At 45.8% G+C, this 19,452-nt stretch overlaps 3 protein-coding genes across 6 annotated transcripts in view; 1 reads left to right on the forward strand and 2 right to left on the reverse strand.

Annotated features, from left to right (window-relative positions):
• LOC146206617 (WD repeat-containing protein 91) overlaps window positions 1-7,584 on the reverse strand; it is a 47,324-nt gene extending 39,740 nt beyond the window's left edge. For 2 of the 3 annotated variants that reach the window (XR_014704472.1, XM_084591374.1), the window contains exons 1-4: window positions 7,197-7,583; window positions 2,825-3,089; window positions 1,769-1,891; window positions 945-1,027 (exon numbers count right to left, since the gene is read on the reverse strand). Coding sequence is in view for 2 of the 3 variants with exons in the window: in XM_084591374.1 (XP_084447500.1) it covers window positions 945-1,027; window positions 1,769-1,891; window positions 2,825-3,089; window positions 7,197-7,316 (591 nt within the window). In the remaining variant the exon portion in view is untranslated. Of the gene's footprint in view, window positions 1-944; window positions 1,028-1,768; window positions 1,892-2,824; window positions 3,090-7,196 lie in introns of all 3 variants that reach the window. The other variant, XM_084591375.1, reaches the window with a different exon arrangement.
• On the reverse strand, window positions 4,695-7,137 carry LOC146206618 (propionyl-CoA carboxylase alpha chain, mitochondrial-like). Its single transcript, XM_084591373.1, has one exon. The coding sequence runs from the start codon at window positions 6,899-6,901 to the stop codon at window positions 4,760-4,762; it is 2,142 nt and encodes a 713-aa protein (XP_084447499.1). The 5' UTR covers window positions 6,902-7,137; the 3' UTR covers window positions 4,695-4,759.
• A 1,506-nt stretch (window positions 7,585-9,090) lies between the features above and the next one.
• Window positions 9,091-19,452, forward strand: part of Meltrin (disintegrin and metalloproteinase domain-containing protein meltrin) — a 112,162-nt gene continuing 101,800 nt past the window's right edge. For both annotated transcript variants that reach the window (XM_084591376.1, XM_084591378.1), the window contains exon 1: window positions 9,091-9,331. In XM_084591376.1, the coding sequence (XP_084447502.1) occupies window positions 9,232-9,331 (100 nt within the window). In that variant the 5' untranslated portion in view covers window positions 9,091-9,231. The remainder of the gene's footprint in view (window positions 9,332-19,452) is intronic.

The following is a 19,452-nucleotide window of genomic DNA, read 5'->3' on the forward strand; positions in this document are numbered from 1 at the left end:
TCTGTAAACAGCTTGCCTCAAAGATTAAAAATGGGTTTCTATCCTGTTTTTTTTTTCTTATTGTGAATAAGCCTATATTATTTATTTTACTCATTGTATAATATTCAATGTGTAGTTTTGCATACAATTATATATTATTTGTATTTTGCATCTGTATATGACAGTGTAATCAATTTTACTCTCTACAATCATTGAAGAAAATGTTATACCAAACAGTTGCCTGGGTGGCCGGAGCATTGTGCAGCTTTTTCTCCCGTCCCCCTTTTTCGCCATGTATCCCTTTCTTGGTGAAAATAAAATGTGTGTGAAAAAAAAAAAAATAATAAGTCTTCTGATGTTGTGGGAGCAGGCATATACTGCACACAGGTTAGACAAATTGCTTAATACCACTGTAACTTTTTTATGCTTTCTCAAAGTTATGGTGGGATACCTTAGCTAATTTTTGAAAGTCTTTTTTAAAGACCAATGGAAGCAGATAAATATGAAGGTACTAACTCACATCAATACAGACGAACATATTATTATGATAGAAGTGACCTCAACTGCCTTTTGTTTTTGATATGAAAGTTCAAAGTTTACATATAAAAATATATTAAATATGCTAACACCAATGACACCTCCAGCTGGAGTCCTGTGGAGTTCCAAAAAAATTTTTTTTTCTTCCACATTCCATGCAGTCTTTTTGTGGCAATAGTTTTACCTATTTCTAAACAATGATAAAAGAATATCTAATCAAACACATCACTTTCAGTGCTTATAATAATGTCAGCACTACATAACTAGAAAAAAAATCAAACTAACAGAAGGTAACTAAACTTTAAATGATGAGAAACAATGCCAGAACACAAACTACCCCTGGCAGGTTTCTATGCAAGGCGCAAAACATCTGAACATGTACAAACAGATGCACTTTGATGCAATAGGAGTGCTCAGAGGGCACTGACCTGCTGCTTCAGAGATTCGTTTTCCTCTTGCAAGAACTGCATCTTGTTCATGTCCTCATCATAGCTTAGAAGTGTTGGTAGAGCTAATTTTAGAAAATGGAATACCAGAAGTGCTTTGAATATAATGTTCCCAAGAGCAAGAATAGCTCTACTAATAGACAACTGAATGATAGAAAACATTAGGTTTCAGCCTTCAGGGAGTCAAGCACGTATTTTACATCAACACTGTAGATTGGGGTACCAGTTGGTTAGACATAATATATTAGAAACAGTAATGTCGCCCCCTATTTTACATGGTATCTTAAAGCTACATTCTATTCAAAATTGTGTATTACATTGCTTCTTTTTAACACTAATTTATAAAAATTCCTGATATAATGTTTATACTCTGCAGTCATGGGGGATCACATACCATCAGGAAGCATGATAAAAGTGATAACCAATGCTATCAACACTATGATAAGGCAACCAGCTACTAAAAGTGTGCTTTGTAGTATAGCCAAGAAATGCTGAGATGCAAATCATATCCCGATTAAATTTGCTGCATGAATAAGCTGACCCAGTTATTTTGAACATTCTAATCACCATAATGAAAGATAATTATACATATAAGCTGCTCTGTCATTTGTTCTGTTTGTATTAACTTCCTGCATCGGCATATTTACGAGGCAAAGAAAGTTATACACTAGATCTTAATTTCTGAGAACTCTAAAATGACACTGTACATGCAGCAACTATGCTTTGTTTCACTAATACCACCGAAAGTGTATCATAGACAGCAATGACACAAACACCATATGCAGGACCATGGTCCACAGACTAACCCATGCTTTGATACACGACACTTAAGAAATTCCTTAAAGAGATTATCATCATCTCTTGCCACTGGCGTGTGAAGTAAACTTGAAAATTTGGGTTGTCTTCCACACTCTTCAGAAATGGGAGAGCTGAAAAAAGCAAAAAAAAAAAAAAGACAAAAATGAAATTGTCAGAAAAATTAATGGAAAAACATGACCACCACACCTAGTACTACGTTTTACGTCTTCCTTATATTAATGGCGACATTATAACCCAATTCAAGCTTGGGCACACTCTACTGGACAAGTCGCTAAAAGGACATGCCACTTTGCTACTTCTTTGTACCACCACTGCCAAAAATTCTCTTGTGTTTATCTTTAATTTTCTAACATTCTCCCCAAGTTAAGATTTTTGTTGCTTTTGTTACTTTGCATAGCCCTTTCATATATATATATATATATATATATATATATTTGTCTCCAAACACTAGACTGAACACTAAATATGATACAGAACAGAAAACTTTCTGGGCAGAAAGCTCAGATATCTATAAGGTAAAAACAATGGTTGAACCAACAATCTATTGGAAAGTTTTTTTTTTTTTTTTTTTATAACAGTACACACAAAACATGTCATAACTTAATCAGGGCATAAGGAGCTCTTTACAGGAATTGTTACTATCAAATTACAGCTGTGAAAACAGTCAGCACCTTTGGGATTAGTAATGTGAAGAAAGAGAAATCCCAGGCAGGTTCCACATAAATAATTCCTTTAGTTAACCATCAAAATTAATTGTTAACAAAGCTGAAATTATCAAAACGGAAATAAAACTAAAGGCCACCAGCAGCTCATGTTAAGAGCTGGAAACCAGAGAGAAACTATAAGCGACACAAAAGCACTCTTCACTCATCCTGCTATTTTGCAAGTTGCACCCTTTGCTGCACTGAGCAAATACCCTAGGACAATTATGACCTGACACACTAGCAGACGTGAGCCTGCAAGTTTACAAGTTCTGGTTCATTTAAATGGCGGCAGTTTAGTTTCTAGTCTCAGTAAAGCACCATGCGCCAAAGACTACGCACCAAACCATTCTTTCCACTCAGCCTGGCCATGTAATTCGGCAGCCATCTTGTCGAAGAACTCTGTAAGTTTGTCTTGCCGGCCATTGGTGACACATGTAACGACATACATACGCAGTAGGGCCATCTCCAGCTTTCTCACAGTAGGAATAAAAGACTGCTCAAGGCGCCGGAAAATGTGGGTGTCTAAGTGGCTCCAGGTGTCTCTCAGACCTACCAAGTCCATTGATTCTACACAGCTGCTCAAATGTTCCACTACACGGTCAGGCTGCAAAGAACAAACATGCATCATGTGCTAATGCTCAAAGCGTGAATATGAAAAATAGTTCAGGAGCATGAAACAAAAATCTGGCCAAAAGTCTTCAATAAAGCTGGCCGACGTCAGTGAACCAGCTCCGAAATTGTGATGTTTAACACAGCTGCCAATGAAATTCATGTTATGGAAACAAGCCAGACTATTAACTGGAAAGAGCAGTGAACAGATAAGGGACTGTAATTTAAGAAAGCAAAGAACAAGATAGTTTTTAAGTTAAACAAATTTAAGGCACAAAGGGGGCAGCAGTCACTACAGGTTAAGAGTAATCAGAAATCATGAGGCTGTCCTTTTCAAGGTGAACTCGACACTGGTGGCAGTGTAATGGCAAAAGTGCCTACTGTATCCTTTACTTGAGAGTCATTAAGCAGACATATCATTAAAAAAAATAGCCAGATATTAGCAATAAGAAGCACAGTCAGTTATTTGATTGCTTGCGATGCAACTATACAAAACATTCAAAATTCTTCTCTGCAACACAGCCCAACAGACCTTATCATACCATTCCATTAAAATAATCATGAAGTTCTGAAAACCCTTCCAGAAACTATCAGAGGTGCATCTCATATTGTAACAATGGCAAAATGAACAATGGAACATAAACCTCAAAACAAGTGAAAACCGGCATGGAAACAGCAGAGCAATGGATGCAAACAAATGCAGTATTGCACATGTACATGCCTCTCCCTTTATGCCATATTCACGCTGGCTACTACTTTCTCTGTAATGTGCCAAATGGGAATCTTGTCTGCTGTTGAATGAACAATACTTCTCTAAACAAAGCAAGTTAAAGCGAAGGTTTATAGAGCCACTTCAAAGAACAGATTACTAGTTTCACCATGCAGTCCCTGTTGGTAATGCTGCATTACTATTTTATCACCCAATCTCTGCCTTTTGCATGGGAGCTAATGGCACAGTGCCAACTAACACTTCAGCCCTACTATTACACGTCACAGCACTGTTACGTATGCCTGTAGTTTGAGGTTTAACAGCCCCAAAGCAACTCGGGCTAAGACTGATGCTATATAGTGGACGGTTCCAGACAATTTCGACCACCTAGGGCACTAACATGCACAGACTATGCACACTACAGCCTAGAGTTTGAAAAGTAACCACTGCATTCCAGACTCATAATTTCCAATAATGGGTAAATGTGGACCCATAACAATGCTGCTAGAAGCAGAATATTAACAAGAAAAGACAATACAATGATGCAAAAGGCAAAGGTAGTGCAAATGCTATTACATGCACACTTGGGACAACAAACTGCAGCCCAATGTTATTTGGTGGAAGTGCAAGCAAGTTCCTGGAATGTGCAAGGCTAGCCAAGGAAAAACAACTGCAGTTTTAGTAAAATGCATACCCAAAGCGCATAAGGCTCTAGACCAGTTGTATGCATGAGCAACAGATGACGGCAGTTACGGCACTGCTTCTATCAAGAATGTGGTTCTCTATGACTGTGCAATAGTGTGCCATCGGTGTCTATTTTAACCCTGTATCACAGTAAATTAGCAGAAACTTCTGTAGCCATCAAGAAATGCCACAAACAGGAATGAAATAAAAATTTTGATACCTTTATTACAAAAAAAATGAAGCACTGACTGAGCGACTATAGACTGTTCACATCACTCCAACTCAACTAGCAGCTGGCCCTCATCAACAGTTTGGCCTGGCTTGACGAACACACTTTTGATTTTGCCCATGGCAGCAGACACCAAGCTATTCTGCATCTTCATTGCTTCAATGACACACACCTCTTGGTGCTCTGCAACCATATCACCCACTTTCACAGTCACATGCTTGACAACACCTGGCATTGGTGCCTCCACAATCTTGCTAGTGTCAGCCTTGGGCTTTTCAGGCATTTTGCTCAAGAAATCAGCAGCCTCCTGCAAAAGCACCTTTGCATTCAGTGACGTGCCTTCAAAGGAAATCCTGAAGTTTCCCGAAAAGTCACGCTGAAGGATCTGTAGAATGTACTCATCACCAGAGACTGCAGCCTTCACCAGGGGCTGGGAGAGATCAGCTGGGAGTGTGACGTTGAACTTGCTGTCCCCAATATGAACGCAGTAACTGCTATCGCCTAGCTGACTGATGATAACTGAAGTCGTCTTGCCTTCCACCATCACTGCCACATCCCAGCAGTCAAGCCTCTCTGCAGTTGCAACCTTATGTCCATTTAAAAACTTGCGAGCAAGCAATTCATCCTGTAAAAACAGAGCTGCTGCCAAGCACGAGAAGTGAGTGGTCTCTTTTCCAGACAGTTCTTTGCCCTTGAAGCCATCAGGATAGATTCGTGGCAGATACCCAGTATCAATGTCCCCTTTAATAAAATGAGGCTCTGAAAGAACTGCCCTCAGCAGGCTTATGTTATGGGTCACACCACGGATGACATAAGCATCCAAAGCCTTTAGCATTGTCTGCCGTGCAGCCTCTCTGTCATTTCCATATGTAACCAACTTGCAGATCATTGGATCATAGTAGATGCTGATTTCACTGCCTTCAATGATACCACTGTCACAGCGCACATTCGGAATGTGGTTTGGCTCAATGTACCGATGCAACCGACCAATTGAGGGCAGACCAAAATGCTTGAACGGATCTTCTGCGTAAACCCTGCACTCAAATGCCCAGCCACGGAGAGGAATGTCCTTTTGAGATATTCGCAATGGGTGACCTTTAGCAACCCGGATCATCTGATGCACAATGTCCACGCCTGTAACACACTCTGTGATCGGGTGCTCCACCTGAAGACGGGTGTTCATCTCAAGGAAATAGAAGTTCTTCTTCGAATCCACAAGAAACTCGACAGTACCTGCTGAATCGTAGCCCACCGCCAGTGCTAGCTGCACTGCTTGCTCGCCCATGGCTTTTCGCGTGTCGGCGTCCAGGAACGTGCTCGGACACTCTTCAATAACCTTCTGGTTCCTTCGCTGAATGGAACATTCACGTTCGTTCAGGTAGACAGCATTTCCATGCTTATCACACATCAGCTGGACCTCAATGTGGCGCGGCTTGTCAATGAACTTTTCCACCAGCAGTCTGTCATCTCCAAAGCTTGACTTGGCCTCTTCAGATGAGAAACGAAACCCGTCAATGGCTTCCTTGTCGTTCCAGGCGATGCGCATTCCTTTCCCTCCGCCGCCGGCGGAAGCCTTGATCATGACTGGATAGCCAATCGTTTGCGCAATCTTAACGCACTCCTCGGGCGTCTGGACCACTCCATCAAATCCTGGAATGCAATTCACTTTTGCTGCATTTGCTATGCGCTTGCTTTCAATCTTGTCGCCCATCATGCTAATGGCTTTAGAATTAGGGCCAATGAAAGTGACACCGGCTTCGGTGAGCTTAGCGGCAAAGTCCATGTTTTCGGACAGGAAACCATACCCAGGATGAACAGCATCGGCGCCAGACTTCTTAACAACGTCGAGGATGGCGTCGACGCGCAGGTAGCTCTGACTGGTAGGCGCTGGTCCTATGCAGTACGCTTCGTCGGCGAGCTTGACGTGCAAGTTGCGCGAATCAACGTCGCTGTGCACGGCTACAGTCTTGATGCCCATCAGCTTGCAAGTGTGAATCACTCGACAGGCAATCTCGCCTCTATTCGCGATGAGGATTTTCTTGAACTTATCCTCTTTAGGATCTATCGGGTCTGTCGTGTAAATAGACGTCCATGACTGACTCCGCACCAGCGGCGCGCAGAGCCGGAGCCTATGCCTTCCAAACAGCGACAGCAAATTTGACGTGACAACGAAGCAAGGAGCCATATTGCTGCCTACCCGCTTCGCTGGCGAGTGGAGAGCCAGGCTAGGCGAACATGCCGCTCACAACAAACCGGACTAGCTAACCGCGCATGCGCATCGGCGTGGCAACCACTACACGAACATGACACATGAAACGCCCCCCAGTTACTTTCCCGCGAATTAGTACTACTTAAAAGACTTCATTGGCACCTTGTTGGCTTTCATCGCGATTAGTCAGTGGCACAGCACAGTAGTGCTCAATACAATGTCATCACGAAAACAATTGCAACGGCTTATTACATGCAGTGAAGTTACTTACTCGGAAACCTTTATCTTTGTCAGCCTTAACTTCGGAGTCAAACGCCTTAAGGGACGTGAAAAAACCACGATAGCGCAAATAATCCCGGACTAAATCATCAGCGAATTGTGACGCCGCCATAACAGTACACACACAAGCATAAGACGACGCACAACTGCTGAGTACTCCGTAGGATGCAGCAGTGCGTGTGCTGGCTGTGCGCCGACATATGAGCGGTATACAGTTATGAGGCGACACGTGAGTTCCTGTAAGGTGGACTGTGTTGCCGTACGCACGCAATACGCCCAGGCAAGGCAATCGATATTTGTACTCTCAGGAGAAACCTTTTCCTCCCTACTCACGTTACGTTCCTCTTTCCTTTATTTAGAGAACATTAAGTACACAGCGCAATCACAGCGATAACGTGTGCCCCTAGAGAAGAAAGATAATTCTGAGGTCGCTTTTTTTTTTTTTTCGCTTTAGAAATAAAACACGTAAAGGTATGTAGAACACAGCGATAAAAGTTGAACAATATTTAGTTTTTCCGCTACTCGCTAGAGGACGCGTGAGGCGGACCAAACATTTGTACGATTGTACGGAACGTCGGCGACGTCTGTACTGTCGGTACCAGTTGGTACAGAATGCACAAAGACCTTCCGTTCACTGTTTGGCTTGCAAAATTAGTATTTACTGCAAAACATTTCTCTCTCTCTCTCTCTGCATTTATTTCCCCTGCTGTGGGAAATAAATTTTTACCAAACCAATTTTGTCAACCGCTTTACAGGAGAGCTGGAGTGCTGATGCGCAATTGTTTGTGCGTTCGTCAAGCTTACGAAGAATGCACGAAACGGCAATTTTCTGTCACCGCGCTTTATTATTACTAGTTGCGAAACTTCCCATAGCGTCCTTGCTTAAAAAAAAAAAAAAAAAAAAAAAAAAAAGAGGCTGTCCAAGTCAGTCAAAATTCAAATTCTTTACTAATAGTGGCGGCGCCCGCGGGCTTTAACAGAAACTGTGTCCAAATCGCAAGATTGTTTCATCTGGCAACAAATTTGGTTGAAAAGATGCAGAGAATTATTTAGGCGTAAAGCCTCAAAAATAATTAAAAATAAAAAAAAACAAGGAAATGAAACGCTTTTTAGACGGCAATGACGACAATGATCGATGTAGTGTTCATTGGCAGCTTTTAGATGGCGCTACAATTTATGAGCACTAAAAACATGCTTAAAAGCTAGTCTCTCTCTCTTTTTAAGTGCGTGTGCTTTGATGTTTTTCTTTCATACGAAAGCATGAGATCACGGAAATAATAGCCCTGATGATCTAGAACACTCCTGATAACCAGACATGATCAGACATGCTAGTCTACGGGGAGGCGTTCGTGTGCTGTGCGATGTACGTCAGTGCACGTCAAATCTCCATGTGGCCGAAATTACTCCGTAGCCCTCCACAAAGGCATAACAACCGTACACCTTGCTCGCTTTCCGCTTTTACTCCCATCTTCCTTCCTTCCCTTACGGCGCGGTTCAGGTGTCCACGGAAAGCGTGACAGAGAGACAGATACCATGGACCTTGCAGATACTGCGCCTTTCCTTTTCTGCAAACCAATTATGATTATACAAGACCGTCTAACGTTGGTCCGTGGTCCTTATAGTGGTACCAGTGGTACTGCGTACCACCGCGCTGCGTACAGTGCTCAGCCTGATCATGATATGCATAAAAAAAAAAAAAAAAAAAAGGAAGCTAATTTTTTTTCTTTTTTCCTACCTTTATGACAGTTAGGTTTCCTACCACATAGTGGCGCCACAAGCGCGCGAACGCGCGTTTGACGCGCGTAGAGTTCGCGCGCGCGCGAGTGCGTGGCGTCGCGCCAGGCATTTTTAGCGGCAGTCATCTGGCCACCCCTAACACAGGAAGTGATGTTTAAAACGGCTGTGATGTCAAGATCTGAGAACACGCCTGGTGGCGCCGTTAGCGACTCGCGAGTGATTTCCTAATAATGGCAGGGATGTTGGCGATGTCTTGGTGAGGTCGGTGGTGCGGTGTCTTGTGAGGCACGATGTGGGGACGCTTCAAGTCGTCTTGGAACAATAACTTCATCGTGCTTTTAGCGGCGTTGGACTTTGCAGTGTGTGCAGTGCTGGAAGAGGAGGCAGTAGGTAAGACAGTACTTTTCGTTTGCTGGATTTTTCTCCATGCACTGACGGGAGCATCCCTGCGCGTCCCGTACTTTGAAAAGAATGCTTAAATATCCGGAACGTCAAATGACTTGACAGTGTCGCACCCTCATGTGTTGTAGTAGTACTGTAATGGCAATCATATAGCTGATTTTAAGAAATAATCGAGCTACTTTCCAGTTATTTTCACGTAAGTTTTCAGCGTAGCCCACCGAAGCAAAACAGCCTCTTTTGTCAGCAGCCGGTCACCCCGATTCCTAAAGAAGCCCTGTTCGTTGGTTATTGGGTAATAATCGCTGTGTGGCTTTACTGCAGTGGCTTCAGGTAGCGCGAAGCTCAAGGAAGGCTTATCGTTTAATATCTTGTGTAGCATATAGGAATGTTTTGTGCAGCGCTTGCGTCTGCTGATAAACGAACATTTTAAGTTAATGATCTCGGGGCAATCAAAAGAAGTGCTACGTTGAGAACTTGTTTCCATTCAAATGTAGGACTTTTAAGCCAGGTAGCTCGAAAAACGTCAGTGGCGTGACAACTTTCATCCATCAAAATTCGGCACATTGGACTTGGAGCACTTGCGCATTTTGTCGGAAAGTACAGGGGCATTTATGACGTATCAAAGTCATGTTTTATTGATGGTACCGATGAAATGCTTAGTTCAGATGTGATACTCAAGATTTCAGTTCTGGTTACAGAATGGGCTACTGCTTTTTATTTCTGATGTGCTCGGTACGGCTCTTGCTTGAATTTAATGGGCTCTGACATGTGAAGTCGCCTACAATATGTGTTCATTAGTTCAGTGCGCGAACGTACTATCCCATCTGATGTGTACACATTGCGTTGCTCGTGTCGACCGCCACTGCTCACAGCGGGTCGCCCGCGATGACATTGGTGTCGCGTCTGAAAAAAACAACGTTCGATCGTTTCTCGCCGCTGTAGTGTTAATTTTGCTATGAGATGCTGCGCGCACGGAAGGGAACATGAAGGGAAAGGCAATGGTAAGCGTATTAATCACGGCGTCTGTCACGGCGGAGTGATGCTCCGGAGAAGAGGCCTTCCCTTGTCCTCCGTTCTGTTGCGGCAGCTCGCGCGCTTGCTTGCTCGCGCATCACGGTGCTCCGTGCCTCGTGCGCTTTCGCCGACTGCACTCGGCAAGCAGCGCGACAGGGGAAAGGCGTGTGATAGCCATGCGTGCGCGTTCGACCGTGCCGCGCGGGGTAGCGCCCCTGGTCTTCCAGGTGAACGTGACTCATCATCCGGATGGTGGCCGCTGCCCCCCTGACGACCGGCTGTGCGCCTCTTTGACGCATGCCTCTCCTCTGTTGCGGGGCCAGTTGTCGCGTTACTTTGCTTGTGGCTTGCCCCGCTGAATCACCGCACTTCGGGCGCGCATGCACACGAGTGAGATCAGCGCGATAACGCGAAATCGTGGGCGGCAGGGTAGGGTTGAAATATCTTCGCGATGCGTCTATATCGGTCGTCACTTGCAGGCTCGACAAGGAATGGTCTATTATATGCAGCTCAGGACGGTGCTTTCGGGCCGGTTACAACAGTTTACCACTTGTTTACGCCGCTATCATTAGGCCAGACATTCACCTCATTAATGTCAGATGTCGAAAGTTGATAATTTGTTTTCGTGGAGCTCGCGTGTTGTGAATTTTTCTGCCAGATTGGAGCTTTTTAAATATGCAAGACTGCCTTAGATCTCGCAGAAAAAGCGCCTACATTCAATAAAATTACGACGTGTTGTTACTTGCAAGCTACTCACTGGCCATACCATTTGGGATAGTCGACTCGCCTCGACTTAACCTGACCTCGCTATCGTGAATTTTAAGCACCTACCACCGTTTCAGTTCCACAGAATGGAGTGCTTGGGCTAGTTTAGATTCGAATCACTTTCAAGCAAGCAGTTAATATGTACTAATTGTATTGTATTGTATTGTATTGTATTGGGTTTAATGGCGCATAGGTAACTAAGGCCGTCATGCGCCAAACACAGGGTTGATTGTGTGTTGTGTTAGAAAGACCATGTACTAATCGCTGTCGTGGCATCAGACAAGTTTTATATATCCTCCTTGCATCAGACTAGCGTCATTGTGCATCCACCGCATTGACTCCCGGGCAGTGAATGGTTTCGTGGGCGCTTCGAGGGCCCAGACCGCTGAAGACCCATTCCGTGTATGGTTTTTTTTTTTTTTTTATTCTTTCTGTAGTGTTGTGGTGTGTGTGCCGGCGGAGGAGGCAGGTGATGCGACTACGCGGGGTCGAAGTACGGTAATCCTGTGTAATCATGATAATAAACATTGTTGAAATACTGCAGCTTCGTTCAGCAAAAGCCGCATATTCTCCGAGAATATAGGGTAAACAACACTATGCATCAGTGTAGTTGATGTCGCGGACTAGACACTTTGCAACATGACGCCGCGGTCATTCATCCCCGAGGCAAGTTACGCTTTCTTAACCAAGCGGCACTTACGGTCTGCGCGCCGCCCACAGCACACCAGTTGCAGACACGTTATGGATGAGCCCCTTGCTTGCCTATACTATGTAGAGCGCGGTTAGAAGATAGCGCTTAAAATTAGAAACAAGTTTTCCTTTTAGCTCAACTTAATCACAAATATCTCCATCCCTGTTGCGTTCAGAGTTGGACAGTAATAAATGCTTGCTCTTAAAAGCGTGCAGTTTCAAGTAGTCGGTACAGTTTGATAAAACCAGATACCATTCCGCGAGGCTCTGGCGGGGCCAACTGAAGTCGTCACTCTAAATATTCACCCCCAGGCATTGCAACCGTAGTGCAGATATCGACGAGCTGCGTAGACTCATTATAGAGAAAAGCAAAATATGAAGTTCTCGTAGCCGTTTAGTCTTAAAATGAAGAGCTTTTTTTTTTTCTTTCACTTCCATGTGTCTCTGACACCTTTCTTTTGTTTTATGCGTTTTTTGGGATGTACAATGTTCTGCGACTTTATCGGAACCAGTCGAGGCGGGAAAATTTTCCAAGACGGTTCCGATATAGTTTCAGAACACTGTTCCTCGCCGTATTCACGAATCTGACGTAAATGTCACTGTCGTGCTATTGTTGTCGCCTTAAGCTGCTTATCCGTTGGATACCAAATGTTCTGGAGCTGTTCCGAAGTTCTTTGCGTTGAAATGCGACTGCGCCGTTTGTTGACTCAGATGTCAGGCGCTTGAACGCCTACATCTGCTGCGCGAACTCAGCAAGCACACGTCGCTTACGTTGTTAAAGGTTTTTACCCGTGACGAGAAAAAGGAAGGCACGAATTGCCTTCGTTAAAAAAGAATGGCAGGGCTTTAACGCAATTAAATGGAGTAGGACGTGTGAAAGTTTTTGCGCACAGGTGGGGTTGATGCAGACGACGACGTATGTACAACGCGAGGGCGTGTTGCAGTTTAACAGGTGGGCTGATCGGTTGCAACGATAAGCCGTATACTTGCTCACTCGAGAAATTCCTGAATTCGAATCCGTTCCGCTCTGGCGTCTTTTTTTTTTTCTTTTTTTTTTTTTTCCGAGCTCGGCAGGTGCAAGCCACAACATTTTAGTCTGTGTTTAACTGTGTGAAGTGGTGCGCTGCTTTTGAAGTAAAACAAGGGGGTGTATAGGGAAATCACTGGTTCATTGACCTGTTGGAGTAAGATAAAAAAAAAAAAAAGATTGCATGACTTTTGTGAAATTTCCATGTGGCGCAACCATCCTCTCAAAGCCGATTAGGCAGGAGGGCTTCAGCTGTTATTCCTCACTAATCGACCACGTACGCGCGGAGGAACAATGTCAGCGCCTACTCGTGGCATATTCTTGTTTTCTTCAGATTTTGAGGACGTCTGCGTCCCTGTTCCTCGCCCATTTTTCAAAGCTGTCGGCGGGTACGATACGCACTCGCCGGGAAACGGCAGAGTGACGGGAAGCGGTGGGAGTGGTGGCCAGGTCTTGTGCGATCCGCCATCCGGTGTCGACTATAGACAGTTGCGCGCATCTTTCCACACCTCACATTACCTCTGCGTCCTCGCCGTCAGATAGCTTTGCACCGGCTGTGCAGCCTCGGGAGGGGGTTGCTGTCGACTCTTGATACTGGGGTTCCTGCGAACTCCGTCCGTCGGAAACCCTGCCGTTCTGGCGAACGGGCGCCGAACCGATCAGCGCGTGCTGTACCGGTTGTGCTTGGGGAAATGAAACAAGGTTTCAAAAACGGAAGCCTTCTTCCGATTCCAAGCCAGGTGAATGAATGTTCCTCGAACCATTTTCATGACACTCGACACACAACGGCACGTAGGAACAGCAGCGCGTTGCCGTATTTGGCGCGCGGCTGTCCGGATACGCTAAAACTCTTTCAAGTCGGCTAAAGTTTAAAAAAGCGGAACGAAAAAGAAATCTAGCCTGTGCTTTAATGCTGTCATGTTACTTTTAAATCTTGGGATACCGCAATTAATATTTTCACGGTGGAAACTCCGCGCGCTGAATCTGAGCTGCATCGCGGCGTGATACACATGAACAAGTAATTTTATGGTGGTGTGGTAGTTTCTGTCAGACACCGTTTTTAAATTTCGCGACCTTTCGATAAATTTATTTAACTTTCAGAAAGTATAATAAACTTTAGTTTTCGCGACTTCAGCAGTGGTCGTTATTCGTTTTTCGTGGACACGTCGAGCGTAATGACGGGAGCTTTGCGTTTGCATTTTTCTCACCCCAGTTTGTTGCGTAAAAAAAAAAAAAAAAAAAAAAAAAAATAGCACAAGGCATGGGATCTTCTGGTACGTATTTCTTGAGATTTTAGAAAACATGTTACACTTGTGTGTTCACGACTTCAAGAATATTTTATCCTTTCTCGTGGCACGTCAAGTAAAGAGAAAGGAGCTTCTGAAGGTTTTGCCTACATTTTTCTCAAAACGGCATTTTTGGAGCATTATGTGCCTTGTTCTTGCGGACTGTGGACGTAAACAATTTTCTAGATTTTAGTCAATGCATATTTTACTTGATTGGAACCAGAATCAGCCTAACCCGTTTGTATTTTATGGCGAAAAGAACTTGTTCGAAGCAGTTCTACAGCACCGAGAAGTAAAATATGATGATGATGACGGTGAAAAATACGTTTAGTTCAATAGAAAATTTGGGGAGCTCATTGGATTGAGCTGCACCCCAATTGGACCTGTTGGTGATCACCTCCACCTGTAGGTGCAGCATCTCCTCCCACCTCTCAGTCGTCGGATTATCTGTAATTCTCTATTGCTTGAAACTCATAATTCTCATAGTAGAAAACTCATAAGCTCATAATAGAAAAAGGACACATAAGTGAAAAATACAATTATAAACAAACAACCAATGCTAGACAAAGTATATTAACCCAGTTTTGAGCTCTACTACACCGATTTAGAAGTTTCCTAGCAAATTTCGTAGTCATAGCTTTTGTTCCGGCTACCCTACAGCTAATCTTCGAAAAATCGTGGGAGCGGGGGCGGTTTGGATTTCGTCACTGCACCTCGCATTTGGAGCTCGTCACCTGATGGCGGTACCCCAGTGGTGCAGTGCGGGTGCACGTGGCGCGTGAGGGACCTCGTGGTCACGCGTTACTGTTCAAGGCACACGGTAGCCGGGCGCGCTTTGGCCGAACGTGACTTGTGGGATGCGCAAGGTTTTTGCTCGCCCTCGTTGCACCTTGAGGTGTTACGCAAGCGCAAAGCACGTCGACAAGGGCCGCAGGCGAGAGAAGGTTGCGTTGTCCGACCTTGCTGTGACATTTATTTTTTTCTGCGTTTCCTTCCGCCGCGCTGCCGGCTTCAGCTACGTACAAGAGTTAACCTTGCGAAAGTGTGGCGTATGAAACCAGGACCGGAAATGTTTGCTTGTCTCTGTCGCCGTGAATTCGGGCTGGAAGGCGGAAAAGCGGGAGTCTGTGACTTAGTTTCCGTAGCGCAAAGGGGGTGGAAATGCAAGATAGCGAGTTGTATCAAAGGCATATATGCTGTGGGCAAGTGCACGCGACCTGACGTTCGGCTAAATGTGGAGGCTCCTGAAGCAGGTTGCTTGGAATTTTCACACGAGGTCCCTACTGATGTCTCCAATTTCTTCTGTCGTGTGCCAATACAACTTGCATACTCAGCTTCGTAACTGCACGCGATGGGGCAGGTGAGCTAGATGGTTTCTTTTAGTGCGCTGATAAAAGCTGTTCTCGATTTGCCCGCGTATTCTTTGAACACTTTTGCACGATAGCGTATGCAGCTCGTTTGGTCGAAAAGGTGTCGCCATAACCCAGACTTGAGAACAACGCGTCGGAAAAGATATACGCACGTGATTTCAGATCGAAACTGTGTACGCAGCCGTTCTTTATGCTGCGTTCAGGGTGGTACCATGTCATTTCTCTTCCAATTTAGCTTCCATCTGCTATAGTCAAGTTAGAGACTAGTCAGATAGGGATTCGAACAGACGACATATGTACCTGAGTCCGATCATTGCAAGTGAGACAGATCCTACACCCCGATCTGCCGTTGCCGAAAAGCCAGGCGCCCGTGTGCTGTGCGATGTCAGTGCCCGATAAAGAACTCCAGGTGGTCTAAATTTCCGGAGCCCTCCACTGCGGCCTCTCTCATAGCCTTAGTCGCTTTGAGACATTAAAACCCGCTATTATAACGTTCGTGAGGTCCATGTGACGGGCCTGTGGCGGACTATGTGACGTTGGCTTGGAGAAATGCGCTCTCAGGCGCAAGCACGGTGCGGGACTACAACATAAGGCGTTGGAGGCTGGACGCCGATCCAAAGATGAAAGGCGAAACGAAGGAAGGTCGCAGCAAGTTCGTCCGGTCGCACGCCCAGACCTCGCGGATGCGCTGATGTTGGCAGCCATCAGAAAGGCGCCATTGTCGTGATTTCCGCCACCGCGGTAGCTGGCCACGTATAGTCACGTCGCTTGTCGTAAGAGCTTCCCCTGCTCAAGTTGACTCAACCAACCTCGGCTCCCGCAAGGCCCCGTTCCAGGAAGGTATACCTGGTCGATGAGCAGCATGCTGTAGATGAAAACAGGAGCGCTCGCTAGTGAGGCCACGTAACAGGCGTGCGAGTTTTCAACGCCGTGGGTAACGGCCCACACTGCTGTGGCGTCCATAGCGCTGTACTTCTGGCCGTGGCGTAATAACCGAGGAAGCAGGTCTTCCCTCTTGGACGAAGCTTGTTACACGCTTCCTGATCTATGGTGGGGGCTGAAGCTACATCATTCGGATAAGCAGCCGAAGAAGTGAAGCGTAGCACGAATTGGAACGCTGGTGAGTGCGGTTTTACGCGTCATAGAGCTCGTTCCGCCGAAAAGCAGTCGAATTTGGTGCATACGGATAGCGTATGGCTCCTCGTTCGCGTACATGCACTTTCCTTTAAAATAGGCCTATGTGACGTAGGTTGAACTCTTGCTTCTGTCGTGTGCACGGAAATACTGTTTTCATTCTACGTCAGGGAGAGGTGGGAAGGATTGTTAAGCGAGCATGCCCTATTCGGCTACCCTACACCTTTTAATGCGAAAGCCTTTAATGGCACATCGTTGTCGTCAGCAAAAGTGTCACGCTTTTGCGGCGGCTCTGATACTTAAAAAAATATATTAATAAACCTTGCCTCCCGAATCGAACCTCCATCCCTTGGATCCCAGCGCTTTACCACTGCGCCACGCCCCGGATCGTGAAACGCTCTTCATAACTCCCCAATTCTCCTTGTCTACAGTAAGAATGATAGCAGGATTCCACGAGTGATAGCTACTGCGCCTTTCCTTTCCTGTAGACGAATTATAGAACGCCGGTGAACTTTGATGCGTTCAATGAAATACTGGTTGTGTTCGACAAAGAGCGTGCGATGTACCATCACGACAGGTCATGACGTCACAAGGCGAGTCATGCATATACGAAGCTGACCCCACCGGGCGTCCGATCCAGGCGTCCGTGCGCCCTTTCATTTGCCGCTTCCCCGAACGCAGCACCACACAGCAAACAGAAGCAGACCCAGATGTCTAGGAGGCGTTAGCACAGCAGGCATCAGCGGCGTTTGAAATTGATTTACAGGATAGGAAAGGCGCAGCATCTGTCATAATTATCCGCGGACACATGTACCACGCCGTAAAGGAAGGGAGGAATGTGAAACAGTAGTCACGCACTCGAAGCATCATTCACCGTCACATTCGCAACAAATGAGTAGCAGAATGCGGAACTCAAACTTTCGCCTTTCACCACTTGAGTCGCCAAAGTGTCTCGTATTTTTTTCATTTTTGCTGCTAAGTTGAATGGTCGCACAGGAAGCGGCTCCGACTTTGTAAACGGCGTTTAGGAGGTTGTAAACGGAGTATTCATTATTTGCTGATGACGTACCATCGCGCCTCATGGCATCACGTTCTGAACTGTTCTTACCAACGCACGGAGCTAATCAGTGCATTTGATGACTTAACCATATATCAAACTGTAGTGCTAAAAGACAAGAAGCCAGCGCTAGGAACTGCGTGTGCTTGTCCTGCCGTTATCCTCTCCTGAAGTTCTTTTTGGGCTAATGTTTGAAATGCGCCTGTTTGCAGCTTTCACAGGCTCTTTTACTTTTTACCGTTTCCCGCATGTCGGTTTTGTGTGTGTGCATGCCTCGTAGCACTGCTCAAGCTGCTGGAATGATCTGGGCGAGAAGGAAAGGCGGAAATAGTCGACCTTAGCCTATTGGAGTAGCATGGTAATATGAGCAATGCTAGCATTGGCTCCTTGGTCGGTGACTGTCCTTTTCGAGCGCCATTGTGCACCGCGTCGCACACACGTCAAGAGTTCGTCTCGCCATTGTGGCAGGACGGGCCATCACAGTAACTGTCGCGCTTCGGCCTTGAGAAGGGCTCGTTGACCACGAAGATCGCGTCGAGAAGCTTCATTGTTCTTCCGATGCCTCCCTTCCTCTCGTTGGCACTTTCGTAACGCAGTCGTCAGCCTTGTTCCTTTCGTGCCACTCCTCGAACTGGATTAAAGCAATCAGCTGACGCGGCCGCTGGTGATTCACCGTGCGCCGCGTGTCAGCCAGCGACGGGCGCTGCTGCGTCTCGCCAAGTTCCTCGCCGTCGTCAGTCCGCGCGCGATTATGCGAGGCGGAAGTGGAAATCGAACGCGCCTGTACGAAGTAAGGGAACACGGGAGGCGGTTTGATTGACGCGCAAGCTGTCCGTCGTGTTGGACATTCCTCGCTCGCTGTGTGTAAGTGGGCCAGTAATAATGCCCGGCGGACTTTGCGCGGTCTGATTTCGGAGTGCACGGAGGGCGATCGTCTTGTGCAGTTCGCGCGCGAAAGCAGGCTCAGCACGTTCATATCGCCTTGTTCAGCGCAGTGTGCTGCGACGAAACGCGGGCACTGCTGGCGAACAGTTTGCGTAACCGGGGACTGCCAACAAACGCCTCGATAGCATTTTGACATTCATCTCAATTGCGTAGTAAGCGTGGACAGTGTCGCCAGGTTACGCGGCTCTCGGCGTTGCGCTGCGCCTGATCAATATCGACAGTAAAGGCACCGTTATGCTTCTAGCTCACTGGGATTGCGCAGTCAGGAGGCATTACCCAGACAAGAAGTTGTAGTGGCTCAATTGTTTTTTTTTTTTTTTTTTTTTTTATTTCTGTTAGTGGAATAATAGTAACTACTTTTGTCGCGCTGGCGAGCATATTTGCCCTCAATATAAATTACCTGACAGAAATATAGAAATGCTACTACTTATTTCTGGTGATTTCGGGCAAAGTCGCAAAATGAGACAATCTCGAGTATTAGTTCCGCGAAGTAAAGGGGACAGGTTTTTAGGGCCAAATTTAACAATATCGTTGTAATATTCTGAGACCGGTACACGCCGAGCTGCGGAGCGGTAGAGGTAATAATAATTGGTTCACAGGAAGCGAAAGTCGCATTATCTGGCACACTTGCTGTAGACACCTGAACCACGCCGTAAGGGAGGAAGGTAGGAGAGAAAGTGGATAGAGAGAAAGAGAAGCCGTAGTGAAGGGCTACGGAGTAATTTCGACCACCTGGGGATCTTTAACGTACGCTGACATCGCACAGCACACGGATGCCTCTTCGTTTCAATAGAGCCGAAACGAAGAGGCGTCCGCGTACT

The sequence above is a fragment of the Amblyomma maculatum genome, chromosome 1, assembly GCF_055883805.1.
Source record: "Amblyomma maculatum isolate TAMU_Amacu chromosome 1, ASM5588380v1, whole genome shotgun sequence".
NCBI lineage: Eukaryota > Metazoa > Arthropoda > Arachnida > Ixodida > Ixodidae > Amblyomma > Amblyomma maculatum.

Excerpts from the sequence above, each read along its gene's own strand:
- LOC146206618 (XM_084591373.1), bottom strand. The coding sequence starts at position 6,901 with ATGGCTCCTTGCTTCGTTGTCACGTCAAATTTGCTGTCGCTGTTTGGA.